A 21,772-nucleotide genomic window follows, 5' to 3' on the forward strand; every position below is an offset into this window, starting at 1 on the left:
GCCAGAATTTCTCTCCAACAAGAGTGAGTTAGAAGTGTCCCCCATCCCAACAATTCCTCTCTAAACCTTCAACAGCCGCAACCCCAAATTTCCCCTTTTTTGTTTTTGAGTTTTCCAATACCTAAAACCTCTACAGACCAAACCAGCCATTAGAACACTCGGTCCAAACCCGTCCAAGTTTCCCCTCCTAAACCCTAGATTCCACCAACATTCCCTTTTCAAAAAACCCAGAAACCTAACCCTAAAACCTGCTGCCGATTCTAGTGCTAGACCCATTAGAACTTAACAGGACCTCCACTAATAGACTCCCCTACCTCAACCTGACATAATCCACACATCAAACCCTAACCCTAACCCTAACCCTAATTTCACCAAAACACCTATTTTAGCCTAGCCGATTTACTGTTCATATCAGATCCTGGTTTACTGACTTCTAGTTGGTCTCCTACCAATCTAGAACTACATTAGTACTCGACACCCCTCCCTTAACTAGGACATGCGGGATTAAATCTCTTGGGACTCCATCATATGCCTTTTCTAGGTCAATAAATACCAAGTGGAGATCCTTCTTAAGGACTCTATATCTTTCCATGAGTCTCCGCAGTAAGTAAATAGCCTCTGTCGTGGATCTACCTACATGAAACCAAACTAGTTCTCCAAGATGTGAGTCTCACTTCTCAGACGGGCTTCAATAACCTTCTCCGATAATTTCATAGTATGATTCATTTATGCTTCTATAGTTATTGCAGCTCTAAATGTCACCTTTATTCTTGTAGATTGGAACTACTATGCTTCTCCTCCATTCATCTGGCATTTTCCTTGACATCATAATCTTATTAAACAGCTTAGTTAACCAAGATACTCCACATACTCCTAAGCTCTTCAACACCTCCACTAGTACCTCATCTGAGTCTGGTGTCTTGCCTACTTTCATCTTTCTTAAAGATTCTTTAACTTGCGTCTCTCCGACCTTTCGTACATATCTATGACGTAAGGTATCTTGGTGGATAACGCAATCATTCGGGTCAATCCTGTTTGAACTAGCTCTGTTTCGTAGCTCACAAATATGCTCATCCCACCTTTTCTTGATGTCATCATCTCTTACCAACACTCTTCCATCATCACTTTTGATACATCTCACCTGGACAAAATCCCTAATCCTCCTATCTCTCATTTTAGCTGTCTTATATATAGATCTTTCCCCTTCTTTTGTGTTTATTTTGTGTTTAAGGTTCATATAGAAGACCCCGTGTCTCTTCGCCCTAGCTATTCCCATAGCCTTCTTAGCTTCGTTTCTGGTAGGTATAATACTTCTTTTTATCTTCTATCTCTTTTAGTCCTTTGCCATATCTTAAAACCAGCTTTCTTAATCTTAATGGCTGCCTAGACCTCATCATCTCACCACCAAGTCTCCCTCAGAGCCTGATGACTACCCTTCGTTTCCCCTAGGGTTTCTTTAGCTATCCTCTTAATATAAGTCATCATCTCGTTCCACATCTCATTCGAGTCTCCCTCAAAATCCTACTTCCCCTATTTGACCACATTATCCGCAAATCTACCTTGGGACTCTCCTTTTAATCTCCACCACCTTATCTTAGGTTCCAAAGGCTCCTTCCACCTACACTTCTGCGTACTAAGGCACATATCTAGGACCACCAGTTTATGTTGGGTTGTTACTCTCCCCAGGAGTAACCTTGTAGTCCTTACACAACCCTCTGTCTGCACATCTGGTAAGGAAGAAATCTATTTGGTTGAAATGTTGACAACTTTTGTAGATAACTAAATGCTCCTTTTTTTTAAAAAGAAAGTGTGCATAATGAATAAATCATAAGCTACCACAACGTCTAAAATTGAGGTCCCCTTCCTCTCCTCAACTCCGTAGCATAGTTTTAGAACTTGGTTTTGCCCCTGGTTTCGCCAGGCCACGAAACCGAGTTCTACTGAGATCTCGACGAGATGGTGTATTTTTTCCCATCTCAACTCGGTGGTGGATTTCGGTGGACATATGGCCAAGATAGGTCTTGAAACTTGACATCCACCCTATTTTAGACCTTCTAAACACAATGGAAACATTAATTTTTAGTTTTTTACAAATTCAAACCCAAGATGATACTTGACTTCAGACCCTAGGTTGGTAGTCTACGGCGTATGTGAAGTCTACCCTAGACTATTCCACACAATATTTATAACTCATACAATTAAAATAGAGGTGTAAAACAACTTCAATAAGCATTACGATTTAAAAAAATCAAATCATAAACCATTTAAGCATTAGGCATCATATTCATATTCTGTAATCATACATGGTGATGGTTCCACGGTTTGTTAATAATTGCTAGAAACTTGGAAAGAGACATAGATTAAACAAATAGAAGTGTAAGTATGTAACAAGTCCTACCATTTGAGACAAGCCTAGTATTGAAACGAGTGTCGGGCCGGATCATCAAAACCACCATGTGAGGCAGTAGATCGGCCAACGGTGTCCAACATATATTTAATTGAGTTCCAAACAATGAGTATAAACATTTTTTTAAATTTTTTTAGCAAGAAAATCATTTTATTTTATAGAAAAATAAATAAATAATTTAAAAACAGAAAAATAATTCCGCCTCCGTCAATCCATAGATCGGTGGACATTGAATCACATATAATAAGTACATAATCAGCAAACAATTATTGATCATGTTTCTATGAAAAATTTTGTTTTTAAGATGAATAGTTACCTAACAGTGTCTTTGAGATGCAAACCAACTCCCTCTCTTGATGTTGAAGCTTGAATGTTGAATCTACAGGCTTTAATCTTCACTTGGAGGTGAGATTTGCCGAAAAAAATCCACCAAAGTTGGGTTTTCCCTAAACAGACCGAGACTGGCGAGAGGAGGCGAGATTTCGATTTTATGGTGGAAATCTCGCAGAAAGGAGTATTTTATATCACTTAAGTTAGGTCTGGTTCGACTAAGTTGAACCGAGACCGAGTTATGTGCCGAGATCTTGGTCGAGTTTTGGTTGATTTTATGTATCGCCAGTGGTCTCGTCTCAAGTCCTGATGATATCGAGATATTATCAAGATCTCGGCGAGATCTTGTACCATGCTCTGTAGCCTCTATGGATTCTCTCCCAACATGTCCGTTCAGGTAACCTCCTATAATAATCGATTCGTCCAAACCAAAACCTTGCATCAAATCATCCATATGATCCCAAAATTGACACTTATTACTCTCATCAAATCCTACTTGGGGTGCATAGGAGCAAACTATGTCGACAACATGTTTCTACAACACCATTTTGATGGATATAATCCTATCTCCCATTCTTTTGACATCCATAGTCTAACAGAGTTACTGGCACTGATTAATTGAAATATTAAGGCAGCAGAAAATAAAACCAGATTCCTGGAATTCTGACATCACATTTAAGGCTACAAAAGCGAAATCTGATTTATCTTAAAAAAATGATTCGGAAAAGCCTATAAAACTTAACAATTTCCCTTAGCAACTAACTGAACAAGCTGAACCCCAGAGATTTCTCCATAGTCTAACACAGAGGGCAATAGGATTGCTAAGGAGAAATATAAATTAGTATATGTGAAGATGTCAATCTAACTAATGATCAGTGTCAATAAAGAATGATAGCAGGAACTTGTATGGGAGAATTTCAGATTAATCTGATATCTAAATCAGTAGTAATATGAAAATCAAAGTAAAAGAAGAGAGAAAACAGTGTATCGCCTATGGTATAAAAGAGGGAGTCACAAAGAGAAGACTTATTATTAACCTGAGAGAGATTGCAAACTAGAAAACATAAATTTAAGGAAGAGAGTAGAGAATAAGAAAGGAGATCAATTGGAGCAAATAAGATTTTATCATGAGAAAGAGAGAGAATAATTTAGCAACACAAGGGATATCGTTGTCTACAGCTACAATCCATAGCCTTCAACTACCACTAAATCATAGGGGGTTGCATCTCAATTTAGATTCACAAAGGAGAACAAGAAAGGACTTCTTGAACTAGAACTCTGAAGACTCCTAACAATAGAAACTGCAGCAAAACCAGGACCTGAAACCAGTACCTGCGAACAAGGTTCTAAATCTCGGTTTCGAGCAGCCAAAAACTGATATTGTCTCAGTTTCGACCATATCTCGGTCGAAACCTGGTACTTTCTCTAGCCTAACTTGAACCTCGGTTTCGAGGCCCATAAGTTGTTTTTTTGCCCTGATTCTTGTTGTGCTGCCTATTTTTGACATTTTGAACCCAATCCCTGCATTAGTTTCACATAGATAACATTCAATAATAATACTTGTGGTTTTGACCCGAGTTTGATAGTGTATATTATTCTTGGGTATGATATCAAATAAGGTTTGACTGAAACATAACTCCTTCAATATAAATCAGATTTAAGCAATCTTGGATTTGTTTGAAAGCTTTCCAACTAATCCAAGATTGCTTAAATCTGATTTATATTGAAGGAGTTATGTTCCGGTCAAACATAATTTGGTGTACGTGAATGCTGTTTAAAATCGCTCTACAAGGAAATAAATTTATAGACATCAAAACAAATGAATAATTACCGCTCTTTTGGCTTTTAGCAATGTTTTATCATATTAAGATTAATGGAATTTTTAGATTTGAGAAAAAACCACAACATTTAAAATCTGAAAATTGCATCTGCCGCTGAAAATCCTGTTTTTGTTCTTGTAGTGGGGGGTTGACTTTTCATCCTTTTATAATTTCATTTTTTAAACTACTTTTATTGGATTCAAATAGAGGGTATTTGCTTAATTATGAATAATATCTTAAGTAATCATTTACTTAAACGATATTTGGCATAAATAGGTGTCTATCCTGGTTTCGTGCCAGGTTTCCTCAAGTTTCGATGAGGATAAGTGAATTTATATAGGTGTTCAGGTTGAAACTTGCGAAATTACCAAAATATGGTCGAAACAGGGTCAAAACTGATCGAGACCAGTCGAAACTTGGTACTTTTTAAACTCCCACCTCAACTCGTCTCGGTCAGCTGTGAAACTGAGATATCTCTGTCGAAACTGCAGGTTTCAACCAAGGTTTAGATTCATGCCTGCAAAGTAGAAGAGAGAGGAGAGAATGATGGAAGAATGGGGGAAGAACTGTAGAGCAAGATAGGTTCCTAAAACCTCTATCATGGTCACCCCCAATATTTATAATATTAACTGATAGACTCTTAGTAGAAAACCTACTAAGAGAGGAAGTCTAATTACAAGGAAATAAAGCAACTCTGTGACTTAACTCACAGTACGATACGGACACTCCCCCTATTGTGAACTAAACCAACTAAACACAGTATTGTAGGGTTGACAAAAATACCCCTACAGTACATGAACATATCTTAACACTCCCCCTCAAGTTGGAGTAAGTTTGTGTGCACGAGGCTCCCGCCACTGTGGGGTCTAGGGAGGGTCATAATGTACGCAGACTTACCCCCACTTCGCAGAGAGGCTGTTTCCCAACTCGAACCCGCGATCACTAGTTCACTATGGAGCAACCTTACCAGAGCGCCAAGGTCCGCCCTCTGCGCTTGCTTCTAGAATGAAACATACAATTTGCTGATGGCCATGTCACTCTTGTTACCATAATACAATACTTCTTAGTCACATGGGAATTTTCTTGGTGCCAAGATCATTCAGAAAATACCTCAAACAAGCAACTTTTACCACTGTTGCCACCATGGCTTTACATTCCGACTCTGTTAAATATAGAATCCATTCTTCGCTTTTCTCTGTTCCATTGTCCAGGTTCTCCCCCCCCCCCCCCCAAAAAAAAAAATGTACTACTACAAATCACTAATGTGTCAATATTCCTTAACCCTTAAACTAATTAAGGAGATTCAGACTAGCTATGGAAGATTCTCGGTTCTACTCTTCTATCAGACAATTATGCTATCTGATTGATATTCATTGCTGGCAGACACTTCCAATGATTGGATCCAACTTTTTCCTTCACCCAGACCACAGAAGTCCCCATCCTCGAAACCAGGTCAAAAAAGATAAACCTACTACAATGCAATCCATGATACTATGATAGAAACCAAAATGGACAAGAGTTCCATGCATTAAAAGGTTATCTATTCGGTCTCAAGACAAACACTCCCCCAATGTTGGCAACTTTGGCACGGGTATCTGGTGCAGGACAGGTTTGGGAATTCTAATTCAAGTCTAAGGATTGAATGAAAGAAAGGTCCACTAACACAAAACTCACATACATACATGCAGAAAATCATATTTAACAGCAACCATAAATGATGAAGTTTCAAAAATCCAAGTGCAGAAAATCCATTTTAGGATTCATGGAAATTTAATAAAAGATGCATGATAGGCAGTACCTTCCTTTGCTGCCCCGTGAGTTGGAATGTTGTGATCAAGTGCTTTGTCACTACCAAACTCCAAGAATGCATCCTTACTGCCTCCTTGTTAATTGATGAATCTCCACTGTGTTTGAGGTTATAATTTAAGGCAAAAGTGAGAAAATTGGGACTGGTGGAAAAGGAATAGGGGAGAGGAAGAGGGTGGTAACCTAAGAGAGAAGAGTTAGAGAACAGAAAGGGGTTTTGGCTTCACACCAACTTTAATTTACTCTAAGGTTTGCAAGGAATCATTCATGCTGCAGAGAATGAAGAAAATCTCACAAGTTCAATTATCATTCACTGTCTTCCATGTCAAAATAGTCTTTTAAAACTCAAAAAAAAAAAAAAAAGAAGGAAATAACTCCCTAACAACTACGTTTCCAGCAATAACTACCTCTCCAACAATAACTCTTACAACATTAGTATATAACAGTTATGACACTAAATAAAATAAAATACAACAAAATAAAACAAGCTACACATAAGCAAATAGAAATATGCATCCACACAAGTTAAAAAGGGACATCTAACCATAATGAGATGATATGTTGCTGTGTACGTCAGTGTCTCCTCTGATATGTCCTAAATCCTGCTGTGATGTCCTCATCAGTATCAGCTCTTAACAACTTGCTGACATTTTGATCATTTACAACATAAGAGATGGCAATTAGCAACAGATTTGATTGTTTACATCGGGAGGAATAGGCAGATCATGAATTCTTCAAATGCAACATGGCCCTTAAAATGTGGCCTTACCTCCTTGATTTGTTTGCTCTCCAATCACATGATCTGGGACCCAACCCAAAAAAAAAGGGCATACATATCTTAAACTCTTAAAGGTTTGAGCAATGAGCACTTATGGTGGTTGAAACAAAGAACCATAAGAGAAAGCCCTCCTCAGAAGATATACACTAGGAAGAAACCATCATAGTCACCAAAACTCATTTATCTTTAAATAAATTTCTTTATATTGTATGAACAGTATAATTACAGAAGAACGGGTTTTGCTCAATGAGTCAAAAACATGGGCTTACATTTCGCAGCAACTGTCTGCAGCATGAAGTTGTCAGGAAAAAAGTTACAATATACACAGTCTTGCAAAGAATCTCAGCCAGATCTCAACACCATTCCGCTGTCCGCAGTGGAGTCTGGTTGCTGGGAAATCAAAGAAGCCATCTGGGAGCATAGCTCTTCCTTTGAAGCAGCACAAAGTGCAAATTTCCTTTCCAGTGAGGCATCACCGGGTTCACTGAACAGATTGACAGAACAAAGGACTAATTAATTCATTACGTTGAGGAAAACCAAAACATACTGCAAATAAACTTCATTTATCAGAAGAATTGGCACTAATCTTCTGAGGCAAGCGCCTCATTTCTTTCCATGGATCCAATCTATCCAGGTATAACAACACTCCTTCAGTGGGGTCTAGGCTTTTATGCCAAATTGAGTCTCAAACATTTGTACAGAGCTAAAAGAAAGGATAATTGAGAAAGAAACATCTTTCTATACAACACCCACACAGAGGGAGGGAGGTATATATATATATAAGAGAGAGAGAGAGAGAGAAGGTCAGTGACAGAAGTCCATTTGACTGTCAGCAAGGATATTCATATTACCATATCTTTTGGGCCTGCCATCAAAGAGATGGTGCAACACTTAATGCTGTATGCCTTTGGACCAATGATAATATATGCCATTTGTGCACCACATGGGCAAGGAGTCTTCTTTAAGAGATGCAAGGCTTCTTCTCATTAATTATTTACTTTGTTAACAAAACATCTAATCTTCAAGTTAACTCATTAGCTAAAACTTACAAAAGGAAAATTACTTACCAAGATTCCAAGTAATTAGACTGCAGGATGACCCTTAACCTGGCCTCCAACAATTGACAGCAGCCATGTCTGGTCTACTGGGCATCTGTGCAACACCATTACCTGGACGAACTACAAACACCAAATTGTTCATAGATCATACTAGGTTTTCAAGCACTAGAAACAATTTTCTGGACATAGCGATGCATTCTTTCCCACTCAAAAGTCAAGATCACCTGGTATTGGAGGTCCTGATGGCAGAGGATTGTGAACAGGATGCTGGAAACCCATATTACTTGCAGGCATTTCAACATGTGGACGAAAATAGCCTGTCATGATAAGCTTTAATGTAAGTATTTTGGATAACTCCAGTAACAGTTAAACTTAAATAATGATATATCTTTTGTAAGCATTGCTCACACAGCATCTACATATATCAAATCCAGCAAGCCTGCCACAATAAACAGTTTAAGGAATCTAAGGTCCCCTGTTTTAAACCAGACCACTCTACAACAAAGCAGTTAAGTTGTCAACTGGTTAAAGGTGTATTCTGAACATCCACATGGTACTTAAGGTTCACCAAAGCCCTTATTGGCAGGAGAGAATTCTGACAGGCACATCTTGCTATTGGCAAGAAAAGATGAACATGTTTGAAATATAAATATTATATCCATCAATGCCACAGCAAAGAATAATCAATTGTTTACCTATAATAGAAAATCTTACAATTTTATATGAGAACTGCCCAAAGGGAATAAAAGATCCTCAGACTAATATCATTCATGAAAACTCTTGCCTGTATGGAATCAAACCTATGAACACCTTATCCAAGTGGTCTTAGCTCGAGTTTAGGAAATTAAAGAGCCCATAGAAACCCACTTCACCTCCTCTTTCTCCACATTAGAAAGGTTATTCAAAATTCCAATGGGCAATAAAGTTCGGTGACAAACAAATTTAAAGCAAGGATTTAAGACAGAAAACCAATTATTGATCCAGTGAGTTGTACTTGTCCACACTGGAATTCAGAGATGCAAATATGTTAACCCCAAGGCCAGAGATCCCCTGAGGAAGATGAGTCAAAGGGCTCATTTTAGTGGAAATAAGCATTGGGTTGGGTTATGTAGGTGTTGGACCTTTGATGATTTGATCCCATGGGTTTTCTTTATAATGGGCCTAAAATATGGGTAGAAAGTAGGAAAACGGGATTTACTTCATTAGTTTAGTTAGAGTCCTATTTTGAGTCCGTTTCATTCATTATTTCAGTTTCCTAGTCAGATTATGTTGCTTTATTAGTTAAGGATTGGATTAGGCCTTTCCTTTTTAGTGTTTGAGTCTGTTTTGAATCTTCTATATAAGTTTGAAAGGGGCTACAGCCTTGCACACGAATTTAATTCATGAGATTGAAAGAAAAAGCATAACTTTGTGCTTTGCTCTGTGAGAGAATATGGTGAGATGCAATTGGTGAGAGACCTGATCACCAATCCCATCCAGTAAGAATAAAATAAAAATGTGAACCCCCACAAGGCAACTACAATAGGTGAGCCACATCCTCCACAAATCTAGCAGCCCATCATGCTGCCACTGCTATTTGGGTCACTCCTCCATCTTGCAGCAATCACATATCACAAGATCTTGGTGGCTAGCAGCCCATCATGCTGCCACCGCTATTTGGGTCACTCCATCTTGCAGCAATCACATATCACAAGATCTTGGTGGCTAGCAGCCCATCATGCTGCCACTGCTATTTGGGTCACTCCATCTTGCAGCAATCTTGATAATGTTCACATACCACAAGACCTTGGTGGTTGTTTTATCAAATTCACATATAACAAGATATCTTGGTTGTTGTTTTCTCAAATTCCAGGCCTTTGATTTACTTCCTGGATTAAGATCCATCTTGTACATGCTCAGAAAATAGAGGGTGGGCCTTGGTGCAATGGTAAAGGTTGCTCCATTGCGACCAAGTGGTCACAGGTTAGAGTCTGGAAACAGCCTCTTGGCAAAAGCAGGGGTAAGGCTGCGTACATTATGACCCTCCCCAGACCCCGCAGTGGCGGGAGCATCGTGCACTGGCTACGCCCTATTTTTTGGTTCATTCTCAGAAATCGCTTTCTACATTTAATAAGTTATTCATCGTTCTGGGCCACTTGATGAACTTTTTTCTGTCCAACCTGTTGGCATAAGTATCTTATCACAAAGAAAACTTGCGTCAATCAAGATACTTCCAAACCTGCCAGCCAATCCACTATATATAACGAGAACTTGACCATCTCTTGCCTCCACGTCATATTATCCCCCATGCACCCTTGTTTCAAGTACTGCCACGAACTAAGCCCTGACACAATTTATTCAGCTCCATAATCTAATCTGTGAGACCCTAAATCTCATCAATATCCAATTTTTCACACCCCAGTCCATTCCCTCATAATGCTACCAGTCACAAAACAACAGCCAATCCCTCCTCCAAAACCCTAAACAGGTAGAAAGCATCCCAAGCCTCATTAGGTTTAGGATCTTTGGGTCCATTCAACCACTTTTGTTTCTCTTAACCATCCTTAATCCCCACAGGATATTGTTTCTCCAAACTTACTCCCCCACCCCCCCCCCCAAACAAAAAAAAGGGGACAAAAGGCCATGAAACGAATGGATTCAGATATTTAAATCAAAATCTTGGGTCGTTCTTCAAGCTTGATGCAGATCCAAGCATCAGCAAGAAAAAGCAGCCCTCAGATTAGGGCATAGTATTTGGAGCCTCATTATATTTTTATACTTAGTTTATTTCAGCTTTAGTTATTTCCATACTTAGTTTTTCTAGTGGTAGTTAGGGAATCTTTTTTTTTAAGTGTTTTAATTTCATCCCTCCACGAATTTTAGAGGGAGAGCTTTTTAGGTTGTAATTAGGATTCAGCCTAGGATTCAAATTCCTAGGGTGAATACGTTTTAGGCCTATGGCCATATTATATATTAATAAAATCGTGGGAGGCTCCCCCACAATTCAGATTTGAAAATTAAACTTATGTTTGCTTGCTGCCATTGTTGCTGCTGCCTTGCTCCTTTGAGATTGTGCCTTGTGAGTAATATCAATGTGAAAGGACTGGTGGATCTCCAGTTGACTCCTTGCATCTTGTAGATTGGGAGACCCTATATTCTTCAAGCTGCTGCCATTGAAGATATTCAATTACAAGGAAGTATTTTACAGTTTTCTGCAATTAACCTTCTTCTTCTAATCCTTCAACCTAAACCTACCTATCCCCAATCGATCCTCAAAACCCTAGTTCATTCTACATCCTGTCCAGCCTTATTCCTCCATCCAAATTTCATCCACAGCTCCATTAGACCTCTCCCTCCACTCGACCTTAGTTTCAGACCACTCCCATCATTGCAACCCTAATTCCCCTCATCCCTCCTTAAAACCTAAAACCCTAAAAACTCACCTAGACCAATCCAACCACTCAAATTCTTCCATATTACAACCGAACCACCCCTACGCTGCCCATAGCACTCGACCTTAAGCCCTATCCGATATTCCTGCTCTAAACCCTAAAACTCATCACACTCTTCTTTCCCAAAACCCAAAACCCAAAACCCTAATTTTCTAAAATTTAAAATCTCACTCAAACAACTCCAAACCTAGCTCATTAGACTACTAAAAACCTGCCTAGCTTTACCAAATAAAATCCAACACCTTTACCCTAACCCTAACCCTAGAATTTGACCTAAATCATCACATCTGCCCAATCGGCCAGCAGGTCCTGGTTTACTTGGCTCCTAGTAGACCCTTTGTCTATCTGGGACTACATTACTGAGAATGGACATTAACATATTCGTTCCACTGCATTGCTCATAAACATTTATAGACCATGAGTTTTAAAGGTACTTGCACATCAATTATTTGTCGCGAAGAAGGAACCAAAGTCCAAACCAATGCTACAATTCCTGAAGGTACCAATTTTCACATCTTTTTAATAGGAGAAATGACAAGTGGCAACACTTCCATAGACCGTCAACAACAACAAACAAAAAAAAAAATCAAAAATACTTCTTCAAGGATCCAACTAAATGGATGGGCCCAAAGCCACTATGTGATCTATGCGTTGTATTTGATAAAATGTAGCTGCCTTATCAAACAAAGCTAATATTTGTTCATTTTTTCGATTAATAAAATGAACATCACATATGTAAAAACTAAGAAAATAGCAAGCAAACAAAGAGTACTCCTCTACAATAAAGTTGGGCAGACTTTATTTTTCTCCTTTTCTTTTTTCTCATAAAAAATCATGGTTGCATGTTTCCAAGGAACATAAATATCCAGAAAGTATCACATACCTTCCTGAGCAAAGGGTGGCCCGGAATTTGAAGCTCTCCCTCCACCCACCCACACGCCATGATGATTATCTGGATTGAATTCGTTTGAAGGCATTCTCCGTTGTTCATCAGGAACATATTGCCTCTGCCCATTGGGAAGGGATGGGGTGGAGTAAGGATGGGAGTATGCTTGCTGTATACGTTGATGAACAGGCTTTGTATAATGTAGATGGTTGGATGAGGTTTGTGCAGGGGGAGCTGCAGGGGGAGCAGGATGGTAAGGCCTCTGGGCAAAAGGTCCATTAGCTGGTTGAAACTGCTGGGTGGGCTGAGCTTGGGGGTTTAAATGCATGTCATTATGTCCAAATTCAAATGGTCTGGAGGAATTAAATCCAGATGGTTCACGCGTATTGCAAACTCCTGTCGGCACGATACAAGGTAACTGCTGTGGAAACATTTCATTCCGTATTCCAGCATTACCATGGCTAGGATGAGGAGCACTTCCTGCAATTTGTAGAAGTTGGCTTCCCTGCATTCAAAACTAGAAGTCAAAACCTCTATATCCCTGAAAACGGAAGTACTATCTATTCATCAACAATAAGAAAAGTAAGAAACATGAAACATTAACCAAAGAGACTTACACTTTGGGTCCTGCAATAATCTTGAGGTACAGGTTGCTGATATATCAACTGTGTTGAAGACGATGGAAGTGATGGCTGGGGTGGTTGTTGAGGGGGCACTGACTGTGGTGGCATGGATTGTTGGGGTAGCATTGGTGGTTGGGAAGGCAATAAAGGTAGCGGTGGCAGTGGTGGTGGTGGTGGTGGTGGTGGTGGTGGTGGTGGTGGTGGTAATGATAGTGGAGGACCTGAAGGCAGCAGAGACAGTGGCGGTAGTTGTGATGGTGGAGGTGGCTGTGATGGAGGTGGTGGTTGCGATGGCAGTGGAGGTGGTGGTGGTGGAGGCGGTGATGGAGATAAAGGTGGGGGAGGAGGAGGAGGAGGAGGAGGTGAAGGAGGTAAGGGTGGAGGCGGAGGTGGAGATTCTAAAGGCAATGGTGGAGAACCCGGAGGCAAAGGGGGTAACTCAGGGATATTATGAGAAACCGATTCTGAAATCTTATCCGAACTGTGTCGCTGTGAACCCAATTCAAAGGAATCATTCCCATTCATGAGTCTCCCATCCCTGGGAGATCCAGTAACATCTTCCATTTCAAGCTCACCATCCACGTCCTCTAAAATGTGGTGACGCCTGTCACTAGGAGTAACTGCACATGTTTCCGGATCTTCTACAGCATGAGTGGCTTCTACTGGTGATTTGTCACCAGCATCCTTGCATAAGTTGTTAGGAATATCATCTTCATCCTCGAATACATTAGAAGGTAAAAAGGCAGGCAACTGAAATGTTGCATTGCTGAAACAAAAATGTATGACAAAAAACAAGCCATCAGACAGGCACAGTACAACCCTCATCCTCACGCAGCAAGAGCAAGTAAAAACTGGAAGACATAAACACACGGTGCCATATATTTAGAAGTGCATACAGAAGTAAAATATTGACTGAAGGGATAGAAGAAGGATCACAAGAGCTCTCTCTCTCTCTCTCTCTCTCTCTCTCTCTCTCTCTCACGACATGGAGAGTATAACATTTAAACCATGAAAAAACACTAGAGAAGGCCTAATAGAACAATACTATGCATGGATTCAGTTACAAAGAAAGGGTCATTGAGATTATAACATTTAATCATAAAGCACACTAGAAAAAACCTCAACATCAAGTACTCATTCAGAGTGAAATAGGGCAACACGACATTACCCAAAGTAGTTATAACTAACAGCTTTCTAATATAAATTTTTGTCTCAGTATCCAAAAACAAGAAGGTTTATGCATATTTTATCCTTTTCATAATGATATTCATTCTTAATTCCCGTGCTAAAGATTTGAAAACAAAATTTTGTAACTTTTTTAAAAAAAAAAAAAAAAAGAGGCAAAAAGAAAAGAACAGTATCAAATAGACAAATACCTCCCATACTCATCAACAAGCATTCCTTCCATTTCTCTAATTGGATCATCAATAGCACGCTCAGATCGAGATGGACGTCTAAGAAAAAATCCAGCAGTCATATCATCATTTGAAACTCCGATATCATCCATGTAACGCCGAAGAAGTGATTCAGGTAAAATTTTCCGTTCAAGCCATAACCGCAGAACCTGAAAAGGAGATTTTGTTAAGTACCTAATTTCCAGTTCAGGTGATCCCTCATAGTTAGATGTACAATAACCTAAAACTTTCTTTAATCAGCACACGAACAAGAAAAATATTTTCTTTCAATATCAAAGGAATGTCATGATTACCTTAAGACATTGACGACGATTTTCACGAGCGGCAGATCCAGGTGGAGCAGCAGCACCTAAAAGACGAGGCAGTGCTGCTTGTACTGTGGGAATGTATGATGCTCCCGCAATTCCTGAATAAATAGCAAAACAAACACTGAACCACTACCATATCTGTTTACTTGTATCACAAGGACATCAAGTTACCGACAAAGCTGTACTGTCTGGTGTATCAATTGTGTAAAAACCTAACTACAGAAAATATAAAAAGGTAATGTAATGTAAACCAGTCCACAAGAGGATCGCAAACTTCAGGTCCAGCGACAGTAAATACTGCAATCGATTCTTAGATTTGCAGGAAATTTCAGAATAATAAAATAAACAAACAAGAAACTAAAGAAGGAAGAAGAAGATAGGATAGTCTCTCTCAGACTCGGGTCTCTCATCCACAGCCTCCCACTGTATTTTGGTCTCTCACCAATGGCATCTCACCATACTCTCTCACTCATCCACAGCCTCCCAGTGTATTTTGGTCTCTCACCAATGGCATCTGACCATACTCTCTCACAGAGCAAGCACAAAGCTATGCTTCCCCCCCCCCTCCCCCCTCAAGCTCATTAATCAGATTCGTGTACAAGGTTGTAGCCCGTTACAAACTTATATAGAAGACTCAAAAACAGACTCAAACACTAAAAAGAAAAGGCCTAATCTAATCCTTAACTAATAAGGTAACATAAACTGACCTAAAACAGGAGTCCTACTAAACTAATGAAATAAATCCCATTTTCCCACTTTCTACCCATATTTTAGACCCATTAAAGTGGGCAATTACGAAGAAAACCCATGGGATCAAAGGCCCAACACCTACATAACCATAGTTGTCATGGCGTCACCATGGCGCTGCCATGGCATCATATCGCTGGAGTTGGGGACATATCGACCAACGATATGGGTTATGTAAGAATATCGACCGATATGGCCCCCATGGCGTCGACATCGACGCCATACCACGATATATGGCCATATCGGGCGATATCCTTGTTTCAGTGTATAAAACTTAAGTTTTTAATAATTAGTTTTTTTTTAACCATTTAGAAAATAATGCTTTTTCCTCAATGTGTATTGGAGGTGCAACTTTAAAAGTTACACATGCAATACACATTAACATAAAAAAAATTAAAAAACATTAAACAATACACTGACTATTCCCTAACTCCATTGAGAGAATAGACATCGAAAAGAGAGACAGAGGAGAGAGTCGTGAGACAGAGAGAGACGCGGCTCTTCTCCACTTCTTGGAACGGCTGTCGGCCTCCTTCCTTAGCTCCGGCGAGTGCTCCCAGCTCCGGCAACCTCTTCAAGCAGGTAAGTAATTGTTTTTTTTTTTTTTTATTTGGTGGTTCTTCTTCTTCTCCTCCCAGTCCTCCGGCAACTCTGTCCTTCAGTTCTTCTTCTTCTTCTTCAGTTCTTCTCACTCACTCACGCGCACACAGTCACACACACGCAGCGACTCCAGCGAGAGGCAGAGAGAGGGTTTCTTACTCCTTCGGTTCCTCTTCTTCTTCTTCTTCTTCTTCTTCAGTTCAGTTCAGTTCAGTTCAGTTCACTTCTTCTTCTTCTTCTTCAGTTCCTCTTCAGTTCTTCTTCTGCTCAATTGCTTTTTCAGTTCTTCTTCTCACTACTCCTTTCTGCTTCTCACTTCTTCGTCTTCTTCACCTCCGGGGACTCCTCTTTTCTTTTTTTTTTTATAGGTAATATTCACTTACATACAGAGGGGTTTTTTTTTCTTTATTCTTCTTCTTGCCTTGCAGGCTTGTACACAGTCACAGAGAGGGTTTTTTTTTCCCCTTTCTTTCTTCTTCCCTTGCACACAGCCACACACAGAGAGACAGAGAGGGGGGGGGTATTGGTAATTTTTTCATGAGACAGCCAAATACACACGGCTGTTATATTTTTTTTGATAGGCTAATCCATGATTTCATATTTTCATATACACTAATGGATATTACTGTGAAATCCACTGTAAATTTGAACTTTGGAACTTGTGTGATTTCAGGTTCCAATTCAGTGTCTACTGTCTATGGTTGCTTCGATGTTGTGGGCTGCATCAGTAGAGGATGCAGATCAACTCCTCGACTCACCTATGGAGGATTCCAGGGAGATATCACAGATTGCTATTCTTGAGTCTGAGAATCCTGCCGGTACCTTGCACCGGAGTTACTTGTGTCAGATCAGCTAGCTCGAGCGTATGCAAATTCTCTCCATTTCCTAATCCAATTGTAAGTTATAACTATTCCTGTAAGTTTATATATAATTTATTTGATTAATTAGTATATAGGGGTAGTATGGTATTTTCCACCTGTGGGACCCATGTCTACAGTGAGGAATCCAGATTCCTGTAGTTTACCCCAGCTGGATTCCCCCTGATGTCAAATGACATCACCATATGGTTTAAATATAGCTAATTAACTAATTAATTCTAATTAGAATTAGTATTAAGAAACTGTTTTAGAAATCTGATTTTGATTAATTAGGCAAACATGCCTTAGTGGAATTCTATTATATAAACAACACTTAGTTTACCATTCATTCATTCATTCATTTTCAAAAGTTAAGAGAAATCGATTCAGCCTAGAACCTTGGAGAAAGAAGAGGAAGAAAGGAGAACAGAGAAGAAGAAGGGAAAGGAGGACTTACCTTGGAGACTTGAACTTGGGATTGAGGCTTAGCTAGGAAACTGCCATTAATTGGACCTTGGAGCTCACAATCAAGACTGCTATCTCCAATCTCTTCTGCTGTATCAGGTAAACAATGATATACCATGCTGTACTCTTCTTCTTCCTCTCAATTCTCTTATCCCTAATTGGGTCTTAAACCCAATTCAGCCTTTAAATCATAGATTAGCTTAGAAATTGACCAAATCCTCAATTTTATCCTTGAATTTAGACCAATTATGATTCAGGTAGAGAAGTAACCTGAATATTACATGTTATATTTCAATTCACAGTTGAATCATACAATCTATTTAACCCTAGGATGGTAAATTAGGTAAAATTAACCAAAATCCCCAAATTGATTGTGAATTTGAATTGAACTACCCAAAATCTATTGACCCACCTTAAATTAGGTCTAAACCATGAAATTGGGAGCTTGCATGTCAAGATCCATGAACTACAGAGAAAAACCCCAATTCTGACTTTTGGACCGGATGGAGTTGCAGGCCTGCAACCGGTCGACCGTAGGGTTTTGGCTCTGAACCCGGTCCATGATTTTAACCCTATTTTGAACCCTAATGCTTGGATTTGACCTAGGACTCTTCCTATGTCTAATTTGTGATGTTGTGTCTATTTAGGGCTGTATAATCCTGTCTTTGTGTGGTTTATCTGGAGTTTTGGAATTTTATCAGGCTAGACTAGTCTGCTATCTTAGGTAAGGGAAATTGAACTTAATTTAGTGTGTTTGTGGACTTAATTGTTATTTGTTAGGTATGCCATACCATGCATCATCAATACAACTCAGATCATGTAGTTTGTCAGCTCTTACTTCTTTGCATTAGATGCATGTGAATTAGGATGCATTGGCATGTTGCATTGCACTTGATACTGTACTTGGAACTGTATGAATGATGATGATGTACTGGTCAACTTATTATTACTCTTATTGAATAACCCGTGGTAGGTCCGAAGGGATGATTCCGGAATGCCATTCACTGTCCCATTTCCGAAGAACATTACAGGCATGGGAACAAACAGTAGGGTTAGTCACTGGGGGTCCGTTAGCATCAGATGTATGATGCCTGAGCTATCGGGTCTCCACCGTAGTAGAATGGTTTCGCTCGGGTGACCGACGTCTGGTTATGTGTTTCCGGAACCGAGGCTAGCATTCTATTACAGTAGTACTTATACCTCATGAGACCTAGTATTCATGTTAGGAGCATATTTATTTTAGGTCATTCATCATGGACTATCTGTATGTGCTTGCATGTTTTTCCTTGCTGGGCTCAATGGAACTCACCCCCATGGATATCCCTATGTTTCAGATGATACTACTGTTGTTGTTGCTGGTGTTTCTGTGGGAATTTCTTCTGCTCAGGACACTCCTTCAGCTCATGGAGTTGATATTCCTCTTTTGGTGGAGCATGATGTCTCGTGCTCGTGTGACGACTGCGCTTTCTCTTGAGCTGCCTGACAGACTAGGCTATCTCCTCCCTTTTTGTTATAACACTTTTGTATACAGAGTTTAATGTAGATATATCTTTTGGTTTTGAGTTACTGTGTGGGATTGACTTGTAACTCAACTTCACTCTTATATACATATGACAGCTTATCACTAGATTCCTTTATTACTGCCTTATTCTTTAATATTTAAATTGCTTCCGCTGCGTTTAAATTTTGTATTGTGATAATGATTGTAAATAGGGTACTGCACTTTCGATCCTGGTGGATTGGTTGAATGTCAGAGACATTCAGTCACACTTGGCCCTTATAAACCTGGCTGGGGTGTGACAATTACACTTTCATGAATTAAACCATAGTAGATACACTTTCATGTTGATTTTTTATGTTCTAGGGTATATATTATAGCATACTAAATGACCTTAAAAATAGGGAAAACAAAAAATAAAACATGGTCGCCATGGCGGGCGACATGTCGATATATCGATTAGACACCCCTCCACCGATTTGGATCGCCATGACGACGTGACAACTGTGTACATAACCCAACCCAAGGCTTATTTCCACATAAAATAAGCCTATAGGTGACTTATCTGCATCAAAATCTCTTCCTTCCCTCAACAGGTGCAAATCAATCAAAACATGTTTGGATAAATACAGCAACAAAGAAAATTATGAAAAGGAAAATAATCCAAAGGACTAAAACAAAGAGAATTAAAAGCAACAGTAGCATTAGATAACTTAAGAGATACCTTCCACATGAATAAAAAAAATCTGATAATTAAGTCAGGAAGAAGGTATTCTTACAAAAGGAAAAAAAATAATTTGAATTTTGCTCTGGTCGGGTAAAGAAGATTATTAGAACTAATCACTTGTAGATTACAAAAAAGATCAATTTAGATCACTATCTTATTGACTAGAAATTTTGTTCCAGTAATAGTACACAACCAATGTATCTTGTACTTGTTATAATACCAAATACTGAAGGCATTAGAAAACCGTATCTGCATTATTAATGCCACGGATATACTCCTTCCCAGATCCTACCTTTTTGACTATGAGAACATTGTGTGATAGAGTCCACGAGAAAGAACAGGTCCACTTTGCGATGGCAACTTGGCTCACTCTCCAACTTTTGGATAAGAAGTTCCACAACCTGCATGCAGTGAAGGATTTAAGAATTTACTCACCAAACAAGCATACTTCACCTACTCAGAACAACTTCAGCATATTGAGCTTCCTACTGATGACTAAAACAAGCATTGATTTCATCTCTAATCTTTCATTATTACAACCTTAGCAAGTGGCATTGGCAATTAGGAGAAGAGACACTTTCTCTCAAGAAAATGGTTTCACTGAAAATATACAGTAGATGTTGCTCGGTGGGATGATTCAGAAAGGAACCCTGACGAAGTAGGCATGTAGAAAAAATTGTAAGTGGCGAGAACATACTTTCCAGTGGAGAATGCTAATTGTTTCATAGTAAGGGTGGATCTTGTTGGGTAGAATACGTGAGAAGTTAGGACTCCCTATAGGACAGGTTTATGGAAGAATATTTCAAAAATTACGGGAAGTTTTTCAGAAAGGCTGAAATTTCCTGTAGGAAATGGGGAATAAGACTTCATAGGATAGATGGTTGAACCAACTCCTCGGGAAATATGTTCAAGATTACATAACCTGGCCATTGAGAGAAGTGTTTCTGTTCAGAAAATGATTTCCCTTTGTAACCCAAAGTTCTCTAACTATAGTTGAGGGGTTGCTTATTTTGGTTTTCTTTTGCTTTCTGTTGTGACCATCCTTTGCGGTCAACCCTTCTCTTGTACTCTCTTTTTCTTTCTCTATTAATCAAATTGTGTAATTGAGCAAAAAAAATAAAAATTTTACACCCACTGCTTCCCTCTTGAAAATAGGTTTGATATCTGGAACTAACTTTCCAACAAATTTTTCTTCCAAGAGAGCTCAATCACAGAATTAGACAGCAATGGATTCTATGTTTATCAAAGCAAGGGAAACAAAAAAAATTAGGATAGTTCACTACTACTATAACAGTTCATGAATATGAATAAAAATGGAAATAGAAGAAATCAGAGTACTGCAGCATAAAACCAACTGCTTGGAAGGCAAATGGATGAAGTAAGACTAGATAAAGAATCTGTTATTTGAAGAAGTTAAAGAAATGAAATTCACTAACTTCAAAGCATACAAAACAGACAGGCAATAAGGTACCATAGCTCCAAAAAAATCGTATTATACAGGCTGTTAGCCTTTTTTTTTTTTTTTGGTTTCTTTAATCATGCATAAAGTCTGAAACATACATGTTTAACTACATAGTGTAGAATGACAAAACAAAAGTTCAATCTCCAAACTTTATATTATATGCAGGTGTAGACATACTGAATGGAACAAATAAGCCAAAGAGCCATCACAGCAGCTAACACTTGTCAACCTGACCGCACATCTTCAATGATCCATCAGCTGTAATGGGTTGGGTGAAAATCCACCCAGTAACACATTTATTCCAACAGAGAAACATAAATGTATTTAAAACTACCTTCCAGACTTGAAAATTTTTGTTAAGAGTTTGTCGAAACTATGCAAAGGAGAAAAGCATTCATCAAAGCAAAATAAAAGCATACCTAAGAAAAAAATTTTAATTCATACGCAATGCTCTCCACAATATAAGGGTAATCAACATACACCAAAAAATTATCTATTCAGTTAATCAAAGTCTCTCAAGATGAAGACTCAATCAAACATAAAGAAGCCACTGC

The 21,772-nt window shown here is 39.0% G+C and overlaps 1 protein-coding gene across 6 annotated transcripts in view; it reads right to left on the reverse strand.

Moving 5' to 3' along the window:
* Nucleotides 1–7,304: 7,304 nt before the first annotated feature.
* Nucleotides 7,305–21,772, reverse strand: part of LOC122664173 (ENHANCER OF AG-4 protein 2) — a 37,158-nt gene continuing 22,690 nt past the window's right edge. For 4 of the 6 annotated variants that reach the window (XM_043859880.1, XM_043859885.1, XM_043859886.1 and 1 more), the window contains 8 exons: nt 20,049–20,157; nt 14,848–14,960; nt 14,516–14,703; nt 13,134–13,905; nt 12,514–13,021; nt 8,424–8,516; nt 8,209–8,319; nt 7,305–7,625 (listed from right to left, as the gene is read on the reverse strand). In XM_043859880.1, the coding sequence (XP_043715815.1) occupies nt 8,243–8,319; nt 8,424–8,516; nt 12,514–13,021; nt 13,134–13,905; nt 14,516–14,703; nt 14,848–14,960; nt 20,049–20,157 (1,860 nt within the window). In that variant the 3' untranslated portion in view covers nt 7,305–7,625; nt 8,209–8,242. The remainder of the gene's footprint in view (nt 7,626–8,208; nt 8,320–8,423; nt 8,517–12,513; nt 13,022–13,133; nt 13,906–14,515; nt 14,704–14,847; nt 14,961–20,048; nt 20,158–21,772) is intronic. The other 2 variants (XM_043859883.1, XM_043859881.1) reach the window with 2 other exon arrangements.

Source organism: Telopea speciosissima, chromosome 6 (genome assembly GCF_018873765.1).
Source record: "Telopea speciosissima isolate NSW1024214 ecotype Mountain lineage chromosome 6, Tspe_v1, whole genome shotgun sequence".
NCBI classification, from domain to species: Eukaryota; Viridiplantae; Streptophyta; class Magnoliopsida; order Proteales; family Proteaceae; genus Telopea; species Telopea speciosissima.